Source organism: Pithys albifrons, chromosome 21, assembly GCF_047495875.1.
Source record: "Pithys albifrons albifrons isolate INPA30051 chromosome 21, PitAlb_v1, whole genome shotgun sequence".
Lineage (NCBI taxonomy): Eukaryota > Metazoa > Chordata > Aves > Passeriformes > Thamnophilidae > Pithys > Pithys albifrons.
In genome coordinates this window covers 1,060,288-1,076,029 of record NC_092478.1, presented here as the reverse complement: position 1 = coordinate 1,076,029, position 15,742 = coordinate 1,060,288, and the positions used below count along the sequence as shown (strand labels likewise).

At 61.2% G+C, this 15,742-nt stretch overlaps 1 protein-coding gene across 9 annotated transcripts in view; it reads left to right on the top strand.

Annotated features, from left to right (window-relative positions):
- Window positions 1–15,742, top strand: part of MYO18A (myosin XVIIIA) — a 36,770-nt gene that overhangs the window by 13,604 nt on the left and 7,424 nt on the right. For 2 of the 9 annotated variants that reach the window (XM_071575166.1, XM_071575160.1), the window contains exons 4-40: window positions 49–105; window positions 661–748; window positions 868–977; window positions 1,054–1,230; window positions 1,356–1,566; window positions 1,832–1,974; window positions 2,668–2,768; window positions 2,858–2,921; window positions 3,019–3,163; window positions 3,538–3,558; window positions 4,610–4,621; window positions 5,123–5,299; window positions 5,378–5,468; window positions 5,556–5,748; window positions 6,076–6,162; window positions 6,774–6,915; window positions 7,136–7,295; window positions 7,376–7,562; window positions 7,648–7,885; window positions 8,726–8,835; window positions 8,931–8,996; window positions 9,260–9,388; window positions 9,798–9,941; window positions 10,913–11,002; window positions 11,088–11,207; window positions 11,285–11,396; window positions 11,507–11,634; window positions 11,776–11,930; window positions 13,055–13,178; window positions 13,255–13,455; window positions 13,743–13,853; window positions 14,178–14,282; window positions 14,389–14,535; window positions 14,625–14,738; window positions 14,883–14,999; window positions 15,091–15,174; window positions 15,407–15,544. In XM_071575166.1, the coding sequence (XP_071431267.1) occupies window positions 49–105; window positions 661–748; window positions 868–977; window positions 1,054–1,230; window positions 1,356–1,566; window positions 1,832–1,974; window positions 2,668–2,768; window positions 2,858–2,921; window positions 3,019–3,163; window positions 3,538–3,558; window positions 4,610–4,621; window positions 5,123–5,299; window positions 5,378–5,468; window positions 5,556–5,748; window positions 6,076–6,162; window positions 6,774–6,915; window positions 7,136–7,295; window positions 7,376–7,562; window positions 7,648–7,885; window positions 8,726–8,835; window positions 8,931–8,996; window positions 9,260–9,388; window positions 9,798–9,941; window positions 10,913–11,002; window positions 11,088–11,207; window positions 11,285–11,396; window positions 11,507–11,634; window positions 11,776–11,930; window positions 13,055–13,178; window positions 13,255–13,455; window positions 13,743–13,853; window positions 14,178–14,282; window positions 14,389–14,535; window positions 14,625–14,738; window positions 14,883–14,999; window positions 15,091–15,174; window positions 15,407–15,544 (4,599 nt within the window). The remainder of the gene's footprint in view (window positions 1–48; window positions 106–660; window positions 749–867; window positions 978–1,053; window positions 1,231–1,355; window positions 1,567–1,831; window positions 1,975–2,667; window positions 2,769–2,857; window positions 2,922–3,018; window positions 3,164–3,537; window positions 3,559–4,609; window positions 4,622–5,122; window positions 5,300–5,377; window positions 5,469–5,555; window positions 5,749–6,075; window positions 6,163–6,773; window positions 6,916–7,135; window positions 7,296–7,375; window positions 7,563–7,647; window positions 7,886–8,725; window positions 8,836–8,930; window positions 8,997–9,259; window positions 9,389–9,797; window positions 9,942–10,912; window positions 11,003–11,087; window positions 11,208–11,284; window positions 11,397–11,506; window positions 11,635–11,775; window positions 11,931–13,054; window positions 13,179–13,254; window positions 13,456–13,742; window positions 13,854–14,177; window positions 14,283–14,388; window positions 14,536–14,624; window positions 14,739–14,882; window positions 15,000–15,090; window positions 15,175–15,406; window positions 15,545–15,742) is intronic. The other 7 variants (XM_071575168.1, XM_071575167.1, XM_071575163.1 and 4 more) reach the window with 5 other exon arrangements.

The following is a 15,742-nucleotide window of genomic DNA, read 5'->3' as shown; positions in this document are numbered from 1 at the left end:
CAGGGCTGAGCCCTGCTTGCCTTCAGCCCCGTCTCTTGGCCTTGCCAGGGTCCAGTGGACGATGCGCCGGCAGCTGCCCTTGGCCCCGTCCCTGCTGCAGCTCAGGTTTGGCTTTGGGGCTCACCCCGCTCTCCAGTGCTGGAGACATCCCCCCTGTGCCGGCTGCGCCAGCCCGGCATTTCCCATGCCGTGGTCCTGTGCCGTGTCCTGTGTCCCTCTGTTATGTGCCTGTGGTGTGTCCTGTCTGTCCTCCAGCGTGTCCCTGCAGCATGTCCCATGTCCTCCCAGCATACCTGGTGTCCCTGCATCCCGGCACGTGACTGGCATGGGTGCCCTCTCTCAGGGCTGTGTTTTGGGACCTCAGCCCTTCCAGGGTGGCTGTGGTGAATGTGCCTCTGGTTTGCTGTGACTTTGTCTGCCTTGAGCTGTGGCAGGGCCCTGGTGGTCTCTGCAGTCCCGAGCCTACTGGGGTGCCTGGAGAGAGTGAGCAAATGGGGACAGGTGCTGGGAACACTTGTAGCTTGGGGAGGATGGCCATGGCTGGCCAGCACGAGGCCCCATGGCCAATCATCCCTGCTCTCTCCAGCCTGAGGGATGTGGGGAGGGGGTGAAGGGTGGGGACAAGTTACCACAACCACCCCACATCCTGCTGTCCCACAGGCCAAGACGGAGGAGCAGATAGCAGCTGAGGAGGCCTGGTACGAGACCGAGAAGGTGTGGCTGGTGCACAGGGATGGCTTCTCATTGGGTGAGTCAGGGGCACTCCTGGGACACGGGGTGTCCCATCCTTGACCTCCCCTGGCACCACAGTGGTGTCCCCTCGGTGCTGCTGGCACGGCCCCGCTGAGTGCCCTGTGCCCCTCACAGGCAGCCAGCTGCGGCTGGAGGCAGGCAGTCCCCTGCCCGAGGGCAAGGTGAAGGTGAAACTGGACCATGATGGAGCCGTCCTGGAGGTGGAGGAGGACGATGTGGAGAAGGTAGGGCTGCGGGGCGGGGGGCTGGTGGGGCAGACCCCTGTTCCCAGCCTGACGGCCCCCTTGACCTCGCTGCCAGGCAAACCCCCCATCGTGTGACCGAGTGGAGGACCTTGCCAGCCTTCTCTACCTCAACGAGTCCAGTGTGCTGCACACACTGCGGCAGCGCTATGGTGGCAACCTCCTGCACACCTACGCCGGGCCCACCATGGTCGTCATCAACCCGCTGAGCTCCCCCTCCATGTACTCTGAAAAGGTGACCCTGCTGGGGGTGGCACACCAGAAGGGACAGGCAGCTGGGAGCTGTGGCACTGCACAGAGGGAGCTGTGGGAGTGGCAGGGTGCTGACCCTCACTCACTCACCCTCCCTGTCCCCACCAGGTCATGCACATGTTCAAGGGGTGCCGCAGGGAGGACACATCCCCGCACATCTACGCGGTGGCGCAGGCTGCATACCGCAGCATGCTGATGAGCCGCCAGGACCAGGCCATTGTGCTGCTGGGCGCCAGCGGCAGTGGCAAGACCACCAACTGCCAGCACCTCGTGCAGTACCTTGCCACCATCGCCGGCAGCACCGGCAAAGTCTTCTCTGGTGAGTCCCTTGCGGGGTGCGAAGTCCCCTTATGCCATCTATGCACACCCCTGGCTTTGCAGTCACAGCCCCCCTCACGGCAGCGGCTGGACACGCACCACATGGGCTGTCACTGTCTCACGCCGGTGCCTTTGCCGCGCTCTTGGGGGCTGCCGTGGTGCGGAGCATGGCATGGCAGCAGCACCTGCCTGCCGGCAGTGCCAGCTCCAGCTGCCCGTCCGCCGCACAGCCCCTGCACCCCACCGCCCTGCTTCTCTTCCTGCAGCAGAGAAGTGGCAGGCTCTCTACACCATCCTGGAGGCTTTTGGCAATAGCGGCACCAGCATGAACAGCAATGCCACCCGCTTCTCCCAGATCATCTCTCTGGACTTCGACCAGGCTGGACAGGTGGCATCCGCCTCCGTACAGGTGAGGGGGCCAGGGCAGCCCCCCTTGGCATGGGAGCCAGTCCATCCTTACCAGTGTGGCTTCCCTCAGTGTGGGAGCTGGTCTGTCCTCCCTGGAATGTTGCCCAAAGAAACTGTGGCTGCCCCATCCCTGGATGTGTTCAAGGCCAGGCTGGATGAGGTTTGAAGCAACCTGGGCTGGTGGAAGGTGTTTCTGCCCATGGCAGGGGGTTGGAACTTGTTGAATTTAAGGTCCCTTCTGACTCAAACCCTTCCATGACTCTGTGATTCTCCTGGTGTTTCCTGTGCCACAAGCTCTGCTGCAGATCCCCACCAGCTGCCCAGCCATGCTCACAGAACTCATCAGCATAGCATCCTTCTCTTTTCCTTGTTCACACACAGATCAGATGGGCTCCCTGTCCCTGCTGAGTTAGTCCAATAATTCGAGGGGGTGTTCACCAGGTGCCTCTCTGGTGTGATGACAGCAGAGCCCTTAAAATCCAAGAGAGTTGTCATAGTATTCACCTAGAGAGCAGATGCTCGTGAGCTGTTTGAATTATGCTTGCATTCACCCAGTGCCCTGTGGTGGGAGGGAGACCCTCACATCTCCATGAGGACCCTGGGCAGGCAGCAAGAATGAGGCCAGGCTGGTCTGGAGGGTCGCAGTGGGAGTGGGGTGCTTGGGGGCAGTTCCCAACTCTCGCACCTCTGCCAGACGCTGCTGCTGGAGAAGCTGCGTGTGGCCAGGCGCCCGGCCAACGAGGCCACCTTCAACATCTTCTACTACCTGCTGGCCTGCTCCGACAGCACCCTGAGGTGAGCTGGGGGGTGAGGGCACAGCCCCCAGCCCAAGGAGTTCTCTGGAATCTCCCACACAGGGCAAATCGTGGTGTTTATCCCCACAGGACTGAGCTTCACTTCAACCACCTCGCAGAGAACAACGTCTTCGGCATTGTGCCCCCCTCCAAGGTCGCTGCTGTGGGGAGCTGTGGGTCCCTGTCCTGTTTGAGTGCAGGAGGAGGCAGAGCTGGGCTCCCAGACTGATGGCTGCCATTGTTTTCCACAGCCAGAGGAAAAGCAGAAGGCAACTCAGCAGTTTAGCAAGCTCCTGGCAGCCATGAAGGTGATGGGCATCTCGGGTGATGAGCAGAAAGCCTTCTGGCTCATCCTGGGGGCCATTTACCACCTGGGAGCTGCTGGGGCCACCAAAGGTAATAAGTTGCTCTGGGCTGGGAGCCATTAATAAGTGGAGGTTTGGGACTTATGATTGCAAGAGGTCCCAGAGCCATTGCTGGCACCTTGGCACTTTGCAAACAACCCCCCCCAGTACACCTGATCCCTGGGGATGTGGGGGGGGCTGTGTCAGCTGAGGGACAGTACCCTGCCACCTTGGGTGTTCTGGGGCACCCAGCTTTGTCCCCATGGTGGTGGTGGTCCTGTTAACCACTGGGAATTGAACACCTGCAGTTCCTGGAGTGGCTCCTGCCAACCTGCAGGAGAGGGGCCCTGGCTGGGGTTGGGGGAGCCAGGGGTGCCTGTGTTGCCCGTTCCCAGTGTAACACCTCTCCCTCCATCCTCCTCGCAGAGCCGCTGGCACACGGAGCTGGTAATGGGAGTGGGGGGGCTCTGCTCTGGGCGGTGCCATGCAATGCTGGTTTTGGGGCTGAAATGGGGGCTTGGGATGCTGCTGGTGTGCTGGGACCAACCCTGACCCCCAGCTGGGTCCTGGCAACCCCAAGTTTGCCTGCTGACCCTGAAGGACCTCAGCCTAGTCCTGTCAGCATATGGATGGTGTGTGACAGAGCTGCCCTGGCACCCAGAGCACACCGTGGGTGCTGCTCTGGCTCCAACAGCACCAGCTTTGCTCTCCATCCCTGGGGTTGGCAAATTCGGGCTTTAGGGGTGCTGTTCTCTCTCCCTGTGGCTTTCTTTTTCTCCCTGTGGTGCTTGTGGTGTCGTAGGGTGCAGTGCTGACCCATGGGATGGTCATAAGGTGCAGTGCTGGCCCATGGGGTGCTCTTGGGGCATAGTGGGGTGCAGTCCTAGCCCATGGGGTGCTCTCAGGGTGCGGTGCAGTCCTGGCCCACAGGGTGCTCTCAGGGCACTAGGGGGCAGCAGGGCTCTGCTGCAGCCACCACAGCAGGTTGTTTGGGCAGCTCTGGAGTCTCTTCATAGCGGGGACCTTCTGGAAGGGAACCCCAGATCCTGCTGGGGGGTAGCATTGCCACATCCTGCTTGGCACAAGCATCCCAGTCCCAGCTCTGTGCTGCTGCTGAAGCCACCCCTGCACCTCGTGGACACTGGGGGTGCTCAGAGCCAGCTCAGTCACACCAGCCCCAGCGATTTCCTTGGTCTCTTGACACTTACACCGAACCGGATCTGACAGCTGCTCTCCATGCTCTGGGACAGAGCTGAGCTGCTCACCATCAGTGTGCGCAGTGCAGGGGGGCTCACAGAGGAAAGATCTGCACGCTGGGTCACAGTGTCTCACTGCAGCGATGCCTGGGGAGTGGGCAGGCTTGGCATGTGCGTGGCGTGGCGTGGCGGCGTGTTTTGGCAGGAGGGCTCCCCGTGCCGCGTGTCCCCGTGCCATCGCGTGCCGTTGTTTCTAACCCCTGTCTCTGTTCGCATGGTGCATGCTGCCCTTTGCAATGCAGACGACGATGAAGGTAAAGTCTTGTTCCCCACCTGTGTCTCTGGCTGCCCCTTCCCATATGCCACTGTCATCCTACTGTCATGTCCCTTCATGTCACCATTAACCTGCTCTCACCTCCCTCAGCACCCATGTCTTTGTCCGCTGTGGTCTCTCCTGCTGTGTTGTAGCTGGGCTGCTCAGAGCATGTCACTGAGCAGGAACATGTCCCTATGTGTGGAGTGGCTCAGAGCCCCAGAGGTCCCAGGGTAGTGGTGGCAAGGGGACCCTCACCTCCATACACCATGGTGTGGCTCTGGCCTTAGCCCTGAAGTGGCACAAAACCATTCAGCCCCCCATCTCCTCCAAACTCCATACATGTCTGTCTCCTCGCACCTCAAAACATTGTGTTCCCACTGTGCCCAGCATCCCCAGCCCACTCTGGGGGTCCCTGAGACCATCCCAGACCTGTCTGAAAATTTTCCCCCTTTTTGGGGATGCCCTGCCTAGCTCTGAAGCCCCCTTTTCCACCCTCCAGCTGGGAGGAAGCAGTTTGCACGGCACGAGTGGGCTCAGAAAGCCGCATACCTGCTGGGTTGCAGCCTGGAGGAGCTCTCCTCTGCCATCTTCAAGCACCACCCCAAGGGCACCCTGCAGCGCTCCACCTCCTTTCGACAGGGCCCTGACGAGTCTCCCCTGGGGGATAGTGGAACAGGTAGGGTGAGATATGGTGGGACAATGGATGGGCCTCAGGGGTCAACGGGCTGGGGACACTCAGGGTTGCCTTGGCCAGGTCCCAAGCTGACAGCGCTGGAGTGCCTGGAGGGCATGGCAGCGGGTTTGTACTCCGAGCTCTTCACCCTCCTCATCTCCCTCCTCAACAGGTACATGCTGGGAGGGCTGGGGGGAGAACTGGGAGGGTGCCTGGCAGCACCCACTCACCCTGTTGTGTGCCTTTGCGTCCCCTTCAGGGCACTGAAGTCGAGCCAGCACTCAGTGTGCTCAGTGACAGTGGTGGACACCCCCGGGGCACAGAACCCTGAGCTGGCAGGGCAGAGCCGGGGGGCCACCTTCGAGGAGCTCTGCCACAACTATGCCCAGGAGCGCCTCCAGCTCCTCTTCCACCAGCGCACCTTTGCCCGTGAGCTGGAGCGATACAAGGAGGTACCAGGGACACCCAGGGCTGCCATTGCCTCCTCCCCTCCTGCCCTCCCATCCCCACATGAGCATCTCCCCTGTGTGCCCACCAATTTCTTTGGCTGAGGAGCATGGCACAGGAGAGCTGGGCTGGCAGGTGGTGGGGTGGCCATGAGTGCTGTTGCTCCATCTCAGAACTGACAGCCCACGGGGACCTTCCATGTGTCCTGGCTCCCCCTTGGCACCCAGCATCACCCTAAACCTAATGGACCCCAACACCCTGACCAGCTCCTTGTCCCTGTCACTGCTACTCTGTGGTGTGGGCACTCACCTGCCTCTGTTCCCCCTCACCAGGAGAACATAGAGCTCACCCTGGCTGATGCTGAGCCCAGCTCCTCTGGCTCCATAGCTGCTGTAGACCAGTCCTCACACCAGGCACTGGTAAGCACCTGCTGTGCTTCCATCCACAGCACAGCAGTGGATGGGCGACTTTTTGGCACTTAAGTGGTAGTGAGGGAAAGGAAAGGGGCTGTTCTGAATACCTGGCTCTGAGAGCATGGGTGTGAGTATGTGTGCAGCCCACATCCTTGGTGCAGCCCCAGCATGGTTTTCCCTGCTTGCCCTGGGAGCTGCCTGTGCTGCAGGCAGGGCGCTGGAGCCTGTATGATCCTTTGGGTGCTCCAGTCCCTGGGGTACTCCAATCCTTGAGATGCTCTGGTCCCCAAGGTGCTCAGGTCTCCAAGGTACACAGGTTCCCAAGGTTCTCCAGTCCCTGGGGTCCTCCAGTCTCTGCTGGAGGTGGCTGCAGAGACCAGGGGGGCTGATGGTACCAGCCCTGTGCTGGGTTTCAGCCTGCGGATGCCTGAGCACTGCATTTTCCAGTGAGATGTGCTGCTGGAAGTCCACATGGACTTTCTCTGCTGGGTCCCCCTTAAGCAGGAGCCGACTTGCATGGTGTGAGGTTGCATGCTCCCTGGGTGGCGTGGGTCCCCTGTGCCACCCCATGTCCCTGCGCCCAGGGACAGTGGTATGCCAGTGCGGTGTCCCTGCAGGTCCGGTCACTGGCCCGCACAGATGAGGCACGGGGGCTGCTGTGGCTGCTGGAGGAGGAGGCACTGCAGCCAGGTGGCAATGAGGACACCTTGGTGGAGCGACTTTTCTCCTACTATGGCCCCCAGGAAGGCGGCAAGAAAGGTATGGGAGGAGCCTGGCACTGTGGGGGCATGTCCAGGTCCACTAGACCAGGACCAACCTGTCTAGTAGAAGGTGTCCTTTCCCATGGAGAGGGAGTTGGAACTCGATGATCTCTAAGATCCTTTCCAACCCAAAACATTTACCATTCTGTGACCGTGTGACGTGCCAGTGAAGCGCTGGTTCCTGGGGCTGCACCCAGCAGTTCTGTGTCTCCCCACAGGGCACAACCTGCTGCTCCCCAGTGACAAGCCCCGACACTTCCTCCTGGGCCACAGCTCGGGGACCAACTGGGTGGAGTACGATGCCACCGGATGGCTCAACTATGTAAAGCACAACCCAGCGTCCCAAAATGCCTCTGTGCTGCTGCAGGAGTCCCAGAAGTGAGTGGGAGTCCTAGGCTGGGAGCATGGCAGGGATGAGAGGTATTGCTGGTGGGTGACATCCCTTCTGTGCCCTGCAGGAAGGTGATCAGCAGCCTCTTTGCTGGCCGTGGTGGGTCGGCGCTGGTGCTGTCGGGCTCAGTGGCGGGGCTGGAGGGCGGCTCCCAGCTGGCCCTGCGCAGGGCCACCAGCATGCGCAAGACCTTCACCACCGGCGTGGCCGCCGTCAAGAAGAAATCCCTCTGTATCCAGATCAAACTGCAAGTGGTGAGTGAGAGCATAAGGCAGGTCCCCACATCCAGCTGGGGCACCGCAGCACATCACCGCTCACCCCACTCTGCCGTGCCTGCAGGATGCCCTCATCGACAGCATCAAGAAGTCCAAGCTGCACTTCGTGCACTGCTTCCTGCCCAAGGCGGCGGGGGGCAGCGGGGACCCCCAGGCTCTGCCGTGCCGGCGGGTGAGCGGCAGCGAGCTGGAGCTGCCGGCGGAGCACTGCGAGGCCGGGCTCATGCAGCTGGACGTGCCCCTCCTGCGCGCCCAACTCCGCGGCTCCCGCCTGCTCGACGCCCTCCGCATGTACCGCCAAGGTGAGCCGTGGCACCTGCTCCAGGGCAAGGGGATGGATGCCACGAAGGTCCCGCCTGCATTTTCTTTCTGGAGAGCCAAAGACCCTCAGGAACCCATTCAGCACATGCCCTTGTTCTGAGCCCCGCAACCTCCAGCCATCTCCCCAGGGCAGTCCTGTCCCTGTGCCCCCTCCCATGTGGGGCCATTATCTGTGCTGGGGACAGGGATGGCCTTAATTGGGTGTCTCCGCTGGTGCCACTGCTTCCTGGCAGAAATCCCACTGGCATCCAGCCCCTGTCCCTCTGGAACGAGGGCCTCTGGGTCGTGCTCAGCAAAGCATTTATCGATATGCATGGCCGGCCACCTGGCTGAGGGTTTATTGCTTGGAGTCTGGACCCTTCCTGCCGTGATTGGAAATCGATGCCACCCACACACCTCCTGGATCGATGGCCATGGCCAGCTGGCCGTGCCGGGGTCAGTGTCCCCATCAATACCTTGTCATTAATTAAGATGTGAAGGCTGAGTGCTGGAGCCTGATGCAGGACTTGGCTGCAGCTCAGAGTGAAGCCAAAGCAGGACTTGCACAGGCCACACACGTGTCCCTGCTCTTCCTCCAAGATGGGATCTGGCCACTTTCTCCCTAGATCCCAGCCAAAATTGCTGGAGGACCCAGCCAAGGAAAACCTCTTGAGGAGGCTCAGGCTATTCCAGCTCTGGTCCCCTGGGGAGCTGTGCTATGTGAGGTGACCCCATCAACTCTTCCAAAAAAGTTGGGCCTCAGCATGTCAGGGCACACAGGGCTGTCCTCAGCATACCCTGGCATCGTGTCCCCACAGCCCCACTCTCCTTTGCTCCCCCAGGTTACCCCGACCACATGGTGTTTGCAGAGTTCAGGCGGCGCTTCGATGTCCTGGCCCCACACCTGACCAAGAAACACGGGCGCAACTACATCGTGGTGGATGAGAAGCGGGTACCTATCCTGTGCTGGGGCCAGTGCTGTGGTCCAAAGTCCCCTGCACCTCAGGGTGCCACCAGGCAAGTCCTGACACTTCTTCCTCCCCACAGGCAGTGGAGGAGCTCCTGGAGTCGCTGGACCTGGAGAAGAGCAGCTACCACATGGGCTTGAGTCGGGTATGGTGCCCAATACTGGGCGTGGGTGTGGGCAGGGGTGTGAGTCATGGCTCAGCAATGGCATGGTGGGACAGCACAAGGGCATCACTGTGTGCTCCCACCCACGGCATTCCTCGTGCCTGGAGAATAAAAACCCACAGCAGAACAGGATCAGTGGCTGGGACAGGAGGGGAGAGCTGCATCCCCACCTGTGGGAGGGTGGCACGGTGTGGCTGGAGGGATGCTGGCACCCAGCGCCATCCTGCCCTGCTCCCCTCTCGCAGGTGTTTTTCCGGGCTGGATCACTGGCCAAGCTGGAGGAGCAGCGGGACACGCAGACCAGCAGGAATATCACCCTCTTCCAGGCAGCATGCAGGGGCTTCCTGGCACGGCAGCACTTCAAGAAAAGAAAGGTTCGTCCCAGCAACTCTCCCCTCCCCGCTCTGCTGCACAATTTCACCTAAAATGGGCAGCGCAGTCTTTCTGCTCCTCCTGGGCCAGCACCTCCTCCTCCCGCCTCTCCCTGAGCCGTGGGGGGCCAGGGGGAACCGGGGGGCCAGGGGGAACCGGCAGGGAGGCTGCTGGACATCGCCACAGCAGGATGAATCTACGCATCAGCTCCTACTTTCATCATTAAAGAAGGCGTAAAATAGGCGTCTCAGCAGCGCCTCAGATACGCTGGTGCAATTAACCCAAATGCTAACGAAGGGGAGCATGCTGTGGTGCTGGTGGGGGTGCTGAGCACCCGTCTGCCCTGCTTTGCCCTGCTGGCAGCATCCTGTGCTGACCACATACCCTGTGCTGACCCTGTACCCTGCACAGATCCAGGATTTGGCCATCCGGTGTGTGCAGAAGAACATCAAGAAGAACAAGGGGGTGAAGGATTGGCCGTGGTGGAAGCTGTTCACCACCGTGCGGCCCCTCATCGAGGTGCAGCTCACCGAGGACCAGATCCGCGGCAAAGACGTGGGTATCTGTGCTGGGGGATGTTGGACAGAGCAGGGAGGCCCTGGGGGAGCGGGGTGGCCCCACAGTGTGGTGGGCCGCAGGACCCCATAGTGGGGGTCAGATTCAGGAGCTAACAGTGGGGTGGAATGCAGGGAGCGATGCAGCATCCTGCAGGGAGGTGGGGTGCAGGATCCTGTGGTGGATTGGGATGCAGGATCCCACAGTGGGTTGGGTTGCAGGAGCCCGTGATGGGGTGAGATGCAGGACCAAGTCTGCCCGCGCCCCGTCAGCGCCAGGCTCCAATTGCTCCCTAATTTGCGAATCAGCATGTCATTAGCATCCCGAGAGCCGGCTGTTGCATGAGCCCAATTACAAGCGTGGAGAATGGAAATGAAACCGTGTGCCGAGAGGCATATGCGAGGGCTCCGCTCACGCTGGCAACCAGACACTGGTGCACCCGCCGAGCCCGCCCGGCACGGAGCCACTGCCTGGCTCAGCTTTCACCCCGACCCGCCGAGGATGGGTGCCTGGGTGGGAGCACTCAGGCCCCCTCCTGCCCCCCCAGCCTGTTCTGGGACCAGAGAAGGGCAGAGTAAGATGCTGGCAGCTGAACACACCTCCCCAGAACTGGCTGGTGGGCCCCCTCCCTCACTCCCCACCTGGGCTGTGTGCACCCAAACCCTTCAGTGAGCTGCTGGTGGGTGGATTTGTTCCCACCCCCTCTCCCAGGGGATGCAGGGACCCCTCTCCAGCTTTTCTGGAACTGCCTGGTGTTTTGACACCATTTATGGGGTTGGAGTCAGCACGGCAGAGGAGCGGCTTGGGGAAAGTCCCTGCCCAGCCCTTGGCAGGGGAGAGTGGCCCCAGGGAGCCCCCACCCTGCCCATCCTGCATTGGGGGGGTGCTGGGGGGGCGGAGAGCTGCCAGGCTCCTGCCCACCAACCTCTTCGCTGCGCCTGCTCCCTCCCTCACCGCCCGCTCTGTTGCAGGAAGAGATCCAGCAGCTGAAGAGCAAACTTGAGAAGGTGGAGAAGGAGCGTAACGAGCTGAGGCTCAACAGCGACCGCCTGGAGAGCAGGGTAGGTCCTTGCTGGTGCCAGGATGGGGTATGGTGCTGTTCTGGCCTGCCCCAGCCCATGGTCCTGTTTTCCCTGCTGCCCCCAGATCACAGAGCTGACATCGGAGCTGACGGACGAGCGGAACACCGGCGAGTCGGCCTCCCAACTGCTGGATGCGGAGACGGCCGAGAGGCTGCGGGCGGAGAAGGAGATGAAGGACCTGCAGGTAAATGCACCTCTTCTGGGCTCACAGCATTTCTCATTCCCCTCCCTGGCACTCACCATGGCCATGTCCACTCCCAGGCGAAGTATGATGCCCTGAAGAAGCAGATGGAGTCGATGGAGATGGAGGTGATGGAGGCTCGGCTCATCCGGGCAGCCGAGCTCAACGGGGAGCTCGATGATGATGAATCAGGTACTGTCCTGCCTCCGGTGCTGGCTGCTGGCACACCCTGAGTGTCTCCCTCTCCATGATAGCCCCATGCCACCCCAACAGCCCCTTAGTGACCTCATTTTCCCACACAGGCGGTGAATGGCGGCTGAAATACGAGCGGGCAGTGCGGGAGATCGACTTCACCAAGAAACGGCTGCAGCAGGAACTGGAGGACAAGCTGGAGGTGGAGCAGCAAGGCAAGAGGCAGCTGGAGCGGAAGGTGAGTGGAGCTCAGCCCTAGGGACCCCCAGTCCCCTCAGCATGGGATGGGCTGCTTGGAGCTGAGGGAGCCCATGGCCAGGATGGCAGGGATGTGGTGGGATCCCGGAGCCCTCACCACCCTGCCCACTCGTGCCCGCAGCTGGCAGACCTGCAGGCAGACAGCGAGGAGAGCCAGCGGGCGCTGCAGCAGCTGAAGAAGAAGTGCCAGCGCCTGGCTGCTGAGCTGCAGGACACCAAGCTGCACCTCGAGGGACAGCAGGGACGCAACCATGACCTGGAGAAGAAGCAGCGGAGGTGGGGACTGCATACTGGCAGCAGAGGGTCATGAGGGACATGGCATCCTTGCCACGCAGCGAGCCTCTGCCCAAGTGGCATTACCATTTTAGCAGGGATTTGGGCACTTCACCAACTCCCACTTGGCTGAGGTGTTTCCAGTGGGATGGGACTGCCCAGACACGATATGGTAGTTGTGAGTGGGACCTCATGCGCTTTTGAGGGACCTGGAGCTGTGTGATCCCCCCTTGTGGGGTCATGCCCCATGGTGGAGGCTGCTGGTGCCCTGCATCTCTGCTTGGTGTGTGCTGCCATCCTGTCCCCACTCCCAGCCCCAAAGTTTGCTAACGTTATTAAGCAGCAGGGACGCTTTCATCTCATTATGGTAATGATCACACACACAAATACAGCGAGAGAATCCAATCTAATTAATTTCAATTTCCGCGGATTGGAGTCTGTGCTAATGCAGCTGTTTATTACCCAGTGCGAGGAAAAACGGGGATTAGCTGCCGAGGTGTTTAACGCAGGTCACAAACTCAAGCGTAGGGTTGTTTTCCAAGCCCCCAAGGCAGTGATTTCAGAGCAAACCCGGTTGATCCCATCCCAGGGGCACTGGGAGGGCTGCCATGCCACTTCCTGCCTACAGGCTGTGCTGAGCAACCTCCCAGCAGGGGTTTGTGTCCCCTTTGTGGGGCTGGTGTCCCCTCCAGGGATGGCATGCGTGCCGTCTCAAGTGGGGCCACAGCACTGGGACACAGGTAGGGGAGCTGAGCTGCTGCCAGAGTCCGTCTCCTGGAGACCCCCCAGTGTTCTGAAGCCCCTCTGAGTCCTGCTTGAAGGGTTTGGTGTCCCTAACTGCCTCCTTGTAGCCAAGCCCCCACCAAAAGCAGGTATGGCTGGCCCTGCAGAGCAGCTGATGGTGCTGCTGGAGCGAAGGCGGCAGGTGGAGTTTCTCCCAGTGACTGCCTGCCATCGTGCTAGCAATTAGAAGCTCATCAACAGCCTGGTTAGAACAAGCAGTCGGCACTGCCACCCCTCCCAGTGCCTACTGCCATGGGAAGGGGAGGCTCAGTGCAATGTCCCTGGCACGGGGCTGAGGACTGGTCCCTGGGGTGCTGAGTGCTCCCCCTGCTCTCCCCGTGCAGGTTTGACAGCGAGCTCTCTCAGGCACACGAGGAGGCGCAGCGGGAGCGGCTGCAGCGGGAGAAGCTGAGTCGCGAGAGGGATGTGCTGGTGGCTGAGGTCTTCGGCCTCAAGCAGTTGCTGGAGGTGAGTGGACCCCAGTGCCCACCCCGTCCCCGAGTCACTGGGTGCCCCGGGCTCACAGTGCCCCTGTCTCTCACAGGACAAGGACTCGGACATCGCAGGGCTGACGCAGAAGGCAGAGTCACTGGAGGCAGAGCTGCAGGACATCTCCTCCCAGGAGTCAAAGGATGAAGCCTCCCTGGCCAAGGTGAAGAAACAGCTGAGAGACCTGGAGGCCAAGGTCAAAGACCAGGAGGAGGAACTGGATGAGCAGGCTGGGACCATCCAGATGCTGGAGCAGGTACAGAGGGGAGGGACGAGGTTTCTGGGTGGGGTGGTTTCATGCAAAGCTGTTATTACCTGGGCCGGGCTTGCCTGGGAAGAGGAGTCGGTCGCCCTCAGCCCGCCAGGCATCGCAGTGGCCGACACAGCTCCCGGCCCTCTGTGCCATGGCCCAGCAGGTCACCATGGGGCGGGCGGCCCGGCCGGCCTTGGACCGGGGGGTTTTCTGCGTGAGTGGTCCCTGGGGAGTGGCATGGGGGGGTCCCCATGTCCCCTTTGCTCTGACCACGACCCCACCATTTGCAGGCGAAACTACGGCTGGAGATGGAGATGGAGCGGCTGCGGCAGACCCACGCCAAGGAGGTGGAGAGCCGTGATGAAGAGGTGGAGGAGATCCGGCAGTCATGCCAGAAGAAGGTAGGGCTCAGCTGCAGCTTCTCTGCCCAAAAGGGGCTGGGATGAATCCCCGTGCCCCGGCTGGGTGCCGGGAGGTGCCAGCTGGGCACCGTCACGCAGCACCCGGCTCCCACGCAGCCGACCACAGCCCGGCTGCACCGGCCCGGCAGGTCCTACCAGTCCTCCTGCTGCCCGAACCAGCGTACGCTGGGCTTTGCACCTCTGGTTGCGCAAACACCCGTCCAGTGAGGTCACCCAGTGTCCCCCGTGTGTGGGGACACGTGAGGAGGGGCGTCATGGCCCCTCCCCATTGCCTTGACTGGCTGCCCCCTGGCTGTCCCACAGCTGAAGCAGATGGAGGTGCAGCTGGAGGAGGAATACGAGGACAAGCAGAAGGTGCTGAGAGAGAAACGGGAGCTGGAGAGCAAGTTATCTGCTGTCAGCGAGCAGGTGGGGTGAAGAGCAACTGGGCATATGCCTTGCTTTGGGTGGCCATGGTGGGATGGACACCCCGATGACACAGAGCCCTGGCATGGCATGGTTCCCTCCTCCACAGGCCAACCAGCGGGACTTTGAGACGGAAAAGCGCCTGCGCCGGGACCTGAAGAGAACAAAGGCACTGCTGGCTGATGCTCAGATCATGCTGGACCACCTGAAGAACAATGCACCCAGCAAGAGGGAGATCACCCAGCTCAAGAACCAGGTGTGCATCGAGACCCCCCAAAAGCACAGCCTTTGAGGGGCACAGGGTGTCCCTGTGCCCTGGCCGGGTGCTGAGCTATATCCCTGCAGTTGGAGGAGTCAGAGTTCACCTGCGCAGCTGCTGTCAAGGCTCGCAAATCCATGGAGGTGGAGATTGAGGACCTCCATCTGCAGATCGACGACCTGGCCAAGGCCAAGGCAGCGGTGAGTGGTGCAGTGTTGTGGGGCTATGTCCCTCTTGCACCCAGGGTGCCAGCAGGGTGACCTCACACTGTTTTGGGGTGGTTTTGGGGGTGAGTACCCCACACCTGGGGTGCAGCAGGAGAGACAGGTTGTTGCTCTCTGCAGCTGGAGGAGCAGCTGAGCCGGCTACAGCGGGAAAAGAACGAGGTGCAGAGTCGGCTGGAGGAGGACCAGGAGGACATGAATGAGCTGATGAAGAAGCACAAGGCGGCTGTAGCCCAGGTGAGGGGGAGCAATAGCCACACACCCCCAAAACACCCCTCTTGGAGCCAGACAGTGGGATCTCTGTTGATTGCCCTGATGTGTCCCACAGGCATCCCGGGACCTGGCACAGATGAATGACCTCCAGGCACAGCTAGAGGAGGTCAGCAAGGAGAAGCAGGAGCTGCAGGAGAAGGTAGGGAGCACCAGAATCAAACAGGGGATGCACCCTGAGTGAAGCTGACGGGATAGGGGACACCTGGAGACCTGCTACCCACACCATGCACTGTGGGGGTGCCGAGCAGTCCCATGGGAAGCTTGCCATTGGGATGGGAGCAGCATGGCCAGCAGTTCTGCTCCAAGATGGCAAGGGGGCAAGGAAGTTGTGGTCGAGGCTGAGGCTGTGCCCCCTCCCACCACCCCCACAGCTGCAAGGCCTGCAGAGCCAGCTGGAGTTCCTGGAGCAATCCATGGTGGACAAGTCACTGGTGAGCCGGCAAGAGGCCAAGATTCGTGAGCTGGAGACCAGGCTGGAGTTTGAGCGGACGCAAGTCAAGCGCCTGGAGGTAGGCACTGGGTTCTCCCTCCACTCTGTCTGGGACAGGGATGCAACAGGATCATAATGAAGCTGCCTGCGAGGTCTGCTGAGCACATCCCCTCCCCAGGACCCCCCATGCTGCAGTCCTCCCCTCCAGCAGCCCTTCCCCGTCCCTGCAGGGAAGGCTCCCTGTGAGCGCCGATAACAGTAATCCAGCGCCCAACCT